At 46.2% G+C, this 6,286-nt stretch overlaps 1 protein-coding gene across 1 annotated transcript; it reads right to left on the minus strand.

Annotated features, from left to right (window-relative positions):
- Nucleotides 1-1,875: 1,875 nt before the first annotated feature.
- LOC308152596 (polyadenylate-binding protein 1A-like) lies at nucleotides 1,876-2,733 on the minus strand (the record flags this gene model as incomplete). Its single annotated transcript, XM_080525608.1, has 1 exon — nucleotides 1,876-2,733. One exon carries the CDS (start codon nucleotides 2,731-2,733, stop codon nucleotides 1,876-1,878), a length of 858 nt encoding a protein of 285 aa, XP_080381734.1.
- Nucleotides 2,734-6,286: the final 3,553 nt, after the last annotated feature.

Raw genomic sequence — 6,286 nt, forward strand, 5'->3', positions numbered from 1 at the left:
CTCATTTTAGCTTGGCTAGAGGGGAGCAAATGTAAAAAATGTATCACATTACCCCGCTCTCCCTGCAGAGTACTGTTTTTGTTGCTTGAATAAAGGCTGGCAGTCTTTAATAGCCAACTGTTGTTGTGGACTATATACTGGGGAAGTATTTGTTATTATTCAGGAGTAAAACAATAAATACAAATATCGGATTGATATCGGTATCGCAGATACCTGAAGCCCAGGTATCGGTATCGGTAGTGAAAAAATGGGATCGGGACATCCCTAGTAGCCAGCCCGCCCTGCTGTCTGAGAAAAGCCAGTGATACTGTTCTGGGCTGCATATTCAAAAGCCAGCTGCTGGACATTGCGCTTTGTTAAAGGAAACCCTGTTTGCGCCAAGGTTGTGAACACGCACATAAATCAGTGTGATGAACTTACTTTCTCCGTTAATTCTGTCTTTTGTCAGAGGCACAGTGTGACTGGCTGGCTGCAGAGAATCTTCCAGAATGTGCGCGGGCAACGATACTTCACTTTGAAAAGGCTGCCTTGAGGGTCTTCCACCTACACCTCACCTGGTCAACTGTTCTAAAAAAAACTGCCTCATTCAGTTTCTCACAAACAGTTTTAAAGATATCAGTGTTACGCCGACGTCTTCTGTCCAAAATTCTCCATTATATTTAATTCTTTGACGATTAGAAGGAAGACTGTTGTCTCCTCCTCACTCCAAAAGTGCGGCTTTTGGAGTGAGGCAACAAGCAACAAGTTGTTGGCAACAACACAACCCAGGATCGCGTGCTCGAGGAGAATTGAGCATGCGCAGACGTAACTGAACCTCAATAGGCTGTCTGTAATTTGTCATCTGCCTCGCCAGGTCAGGTCCAACCACACTGAGAAGGGCCTCCATTTGCACCGCAGACATCCTGAAATATTTTTGGTGCCTTTCCTCGTCTAAAGCTAGCTCTGCCACCAGTTGTTGCCTGTTTGTTTATTGGGTGCACCCACTGCCTCCGATGCTGTCTACGCCGGCGATATAGAAGAAGTGCGGCAGCCTTCTTCTTACTCAAGTCAAACTCAGTACCGCTAGCTGTAAAGAGAAAAAACAGCAACATTAGTGGTATTTCAGTCCATTTGAACACAAGTTTAGTGTACCACCACAGAAGTTGGTGGATTCTAAAATGTACCTGCAACTTATTTTTACCAAATAGATTTTTTACAATACAAAATAACTCTCAAACTATGGTTGGTTACCTGACATGGGGTAGCAGACCTGCCAACCTGTACGCAGGGCTCTCAAGTTTTGAACAGAGATCAGAGTGAGATTTTGGCGGGGGGGACGTTCTTTGGCTTGATGTCCCTTGCCTTCCACATGCCTGCTTATGTCCCTCACGCCTTGATGGGCACAGGAGTTATTGTCTGCAGACTGAGCACCAGTAGAAGGAGCTGGTGGTTCCCATTGTGATGAATGGCCATCGAGTTGACCACTCCTTCTTAAAGGAACACCTATAGGTGGCTGCTCCACTTAATCCCCTTTTCCCTGTTTCCAGTGGGTTCTCCACTGCCTCCTCTACAGTGTCCTCCACAGTCTCCTCCTCTGACCTGGCCACTTTTTTAGGGAGCTGATCCTTCCGAGTGAAGCATGAAAGAATGCTCATTTGCCTCTTCCCTGACATCTTTGAAATAGACAAATGCAATAATTAATACTATGCATTGTTTTAATGCATCTCAAAGCTCACAATATCGTGCAGTGTTTCCTCCAGGATTTTTCACATTAGTGGCGGGGTGGTTGTCTTTCGCGCGCGCAGCGCGCGCCCGATTTTTTCGCAGGCACACCCTGGTAAGCGAAAAAACCTGTTTAGTGAGATGTTTTTCATACCTCAAATACATCAACAATAACTATGTGTAAATAGTATCAACTTCTGTGTTAGTATCAGAGAACTGGAGGCCACAAACCTGGTATCTGGTCATACGCTCATGCTTCATGTGTTCAAACCGGTGCTTCAGCGCGGTCTGGCGCTCTCTTCTCTTCTGGGCACGGCCCACGTAGACCTTTCTCCCGTCGATGTTCTGACCATTCATGTCGTCGACAGCCTTCTGGGCGTCCTCATGCCTTTCGAAGCAAACAAAACCGAAACCCCTGGACTGACCCTTGACATCAGTCATGACCCGGACTCTCTGGGTTGGTCCATATATTTCAAACTTTTCCTTCAGTTTTTGGTCATCCATATCCTTGCCATGGTTTTTTATGTACACATTGGTGAACTCTCTGGCCCTGGCTCCATGTTCAGCCTCTCGTTCTTTGTTAGATTTGAAGTGTCCAATAAACACTGGTTTGTCATTGAACAGCATGCCATTCAGCCTCTTAATGGCTCTCTCAGCAGCCTCCTGGCACTCATATTGCACATAGGCATGGCCTTTAGATTGGCCATTCTCATCACAAACCACCTTACAGGAAAGGACCTTTCCAAATGTAGAAAACGTGTCGTAGAGGGCCTGGCTGTCAATAGATTCCTCCAAGTTCTTGAGGAAAACATTGCCTACCCCACTCTTCCTCAGTGAAGGGTCAAGCTGAAACCACATGATGCGCATAGGTCTTCCTTGGAGGTCATCAAAGTTCATCGTTTCCAGAGCAAGCTCTGCATCAGCGTGCTGTTGAAAGTTGACATAGGCATACCCCAAGGATCGTTGGGTGATCTTGTCCCTGCACACTCGGATGGTAGTTGCACCTGCAGAGCTGAATTTCTCATCCAACATTGTCTCAGTGGTATCCTGGTGGAGATCTCCAACATACAACATACAGGCCATATTTAGTTATGTTAGAAAACTTCTCCTAACCCTAATATTTTAGCTTTGGATATTCTTGATAATAATCAAATGTGTGCTCTATGCAGAGGAATTGCAGGTCATTTAAATGATAACACTGTTGTTTACACTAGAACTGGTTCTAGAACCCCAGTTGTGTGGTCCTCGTTTGTTACATCATCACATTCTCAACTGTGTACCCATAGAAATCCTTGATGTTATATCTACATTTCTATATGCAAATAATGTTAACTACTCATTGTTACCTGAAGGGCTGTAGCTAGCAGTGTATGTTGTACAGAGTTTGGGTTGTTCACCCATGTTGGGGTTCAGGAGACCTTCGCTAGGAGATGTATTTGGTGCACTCTGAACCACATACAGTATGGAGTGAATAGATATTCGGAGGAGAAAAGTATTTTGCACATATTTACTATATATATCAGAAGCACTGTTTTCATCAAAGACCCTAAAGAAGCAATGCATTTCTTATGATAGATAGATAGATAGTTTATTAGTCACACGACCAAAGCCGGTGGAATTTGTTGTCGCTGCCTGCTCTGCGCTGACTCGGTCAATAATGTGTAGTGAATTAAATGACTAGTTAGTTAGTGAAATCAAACTCATATATCGCAAACATAATGGGCATTTTTATCTTGTGGCCATCCACAATTATATGAATTGATTTAAGAAACATAATGACTGATTACGTTGATGTCAATATTGAAAAATTTTCAGAATAATAATGAGCAACTAGAAACTGTATGTGTATTGCATTATTTATGCTTTTCTGAATAACATTTTCGTATTCAGGTACATCCCTAGTTTCAAATCGTATTGTTTGTTCCCAGATCTATAAACACAGAGATGTTTTGATGTTTGATGACGGCTACAGAATAGCGATCCCTTTTCAATAATGTGTAGTAAATGAAATGACTAGTTAGTGAAATCAAAGTCCTATCTTGCAAACAGAATGGATTTTTTTTATAGTGTATAACAAATGATTGAACGATTGTATACTGTATAATAAATGAGCCCACTGCACTTGAATAAAAGCTCTTACTTAGTTTTCCAAAATGAGATTAATCAAATAGAGGTAAACAAATCTTGCTGATCTCAAATGTTATTGTTTGGCCCAGATCTAGAAGCACAGAGATGTATTGGCCTCTGAAGATAGTTTGAGAATTGATCACAGTCAGCGGTATTTAATGACTTTCCAAATGACTTTCCAAAATGTACAATCCAAAATGCAGAGCTATCAAGTCTCTCTCTACAGGACCACACTGTTGATATTCTGATCACTGACACAGTAAAGGACACTCAGACATAGCAGAGTACATTTTGTTCATTTGGTAATGAAATAATTTATTAATACTGTAATATCAAAAAATATAGCAAAAGCTGTTCTATGTTAAAAGATGTTTAAATGTTGTAGGAGTAGGTTTTAAATGTCTGGATTTCCATCCCTTGTCTTAGTCTCATTGAACTCAAGCTGGTCGGGGGTCAGACTTCTGTGCAGCCTCCTTAGCCCAGTGTGCCTGCAGCGCAGCGACCGCATCATCCACCTTGGAGCTCAGGAACTCTGGAGCCTCCAGCATGTAGAGAAGTTCTTCGTTGTCCATCTCCAGCAGCATCCCTGTGACCTTGGCAGCTAGACTGGGGTGAGTTTCCTTGATAAGTTGGAAGAGATGCTCACCTGGAGGGATGGAGAATCAAACAAATCAGTAACAGTTATTATACAGTATAGCTAATGGGGGATCTAAAGATCGTAAAGTAGACTCACCCAGCAGCTGTTTCCGCTCCTCAGGAGGAGTGGCGGCCAGCATGGAGGCAGTCAGCGAAGCAGGCTGCTGCTGCTGCTGCATGGGGACCTGGGACCAGTGTGCCTGCAGCGCAGCGACCGCTGCATCTACCTTGGAGCTCAGGAACTCTGGAGCCTCCAGCATGTAGAGAAGTTCTTCGTTGTCCATCTCCAGCAGCATCCCTGTGACCTTGGCAGCTAGGCTGGGGTGAGTTTCCTTGATAAGTTGGAAGAGATGCTCACCTGGAGGGATGGAGAATCAAACAAATCAGTAACAGTTATTATACAGTATAGCTAATGGGGGATCTAAAGATCGTAAAGTAGACTCACCCAGCAGCTGTTTCCGCTCCTCAGGAGGAGTGGCGGCCAGCATGGAGGCAGTCAGCGAAGCAGGCTGCTGCTGCTGCATGGGGACCTGGGACCAGTGTGCCTGCAGCGCAGCGACCGCTGCATCCACCTTGGAGCTCAGGAACTCTGGAGCCTCCAGCATGTAGAGAAGTTCTTTGTTGTCCATCTCCAGCAGCATCCCTGTGACCTTGGCAGCTAGACTGGGGTGAGTTTCCTTGATAAGTTGGAAGAGATGCTCACCTGGAGGGATGGAGAATCAAACAAATCAGTAACAGTTATTATACAGTATAGCTAATGGGGGATCTAAAGATCGTAAAGTAGACTCACCCAGCAGCTGTTTCCGCTCCTCAGGAGGAGTGGCGGCCAGCATGGAGGCAGTCAGCGAAGCAGGCCGCTGCTGCTGCTGCATGGGGACCTGGGACCAGTGTGCCTGCAGCGCAGCGACCGCTGCATCCACCTTGGAGCTCAGGAACTCTGGAGCCTCCAGCATGTAGAGAAGTTCTTCGTTGTCCATCTCCAGCAGCATCCCTGTGACCTTGGCAGCTAGACTGGGGTGAGTTTCCTTGATAAGTTGGAAGAGATGCTCACCTGGAGGGATGGAGAATCAAACAAATCAGTAACAGTTATTATACAGTATAGCTAATGGGGGATCTAAAGATCGTAAAGTAGACTCACCCAGCAGCTGTTTCCGCTCCTCAGGAGGAGTGGCGGCCAGCATGGAGGCAGTCAGCGAAGCAGGCTGCTGCTGCTGCTGCATGGGGACCTGGAGCTGGGGAGGAGCCATGTGCTGCTGTGGGTAGTGAGGCATGATGTAGGAGGGCATGTTCTGGAAGTACTGAGGTTGCACACTCTGGGTGGCCCAGCCAGGAGGAGGTCTCAGTTGATCCAGCTGGTTGGTGAGGTAGTAGGTAGTACCACCACAGGTCTGGGGCTGTGGAACGGGAGCCATGACGTATCCAGACGGTGGAGCAGGCTGGTAGGGGTCGATGACTAGGTCGGGCATGCCGCAGACACTGTACTCTTCTGTGATAAACGCCTGTTGGTGTGCTTGGCGGTCCTTCCTGCTCCGGGCCAGGGCCACATACAACGGCTTGTTGGCCACGACGCGGCCGTTCATCTCAGTCATGGCCTTGGTGGCGTCCTCGGGGGAGGAGAAGCGCACGAAGCCGAAGCCCTTGCTGCGTTGACCTTCCATCATCACCTTCGCACTGGTGATTGTTCCGAAGGAGGAGAACGCTCGGTGCAGACGCTCATCGTCGCAGCCATCATCCAGGTTCTTCACGTACAGATTGACACCCTGGTAAGCGAAAAAACCTGTTTAGTGAGATGTTTTTCATACCTCAAATACATCAACAATAA

Source organism: Nansenia antarctica (assembly GCF_963989245.1).
Source record: "Nansenia antarctica genome assembly, chromosome: 1".
Classification (NCBI taxonomy): Eukaryota; Metazoa; Chordata; class Actinopteri; order Argentiniformes; family Microstomatidae; genus Nansenia; species Nansenia antarctica.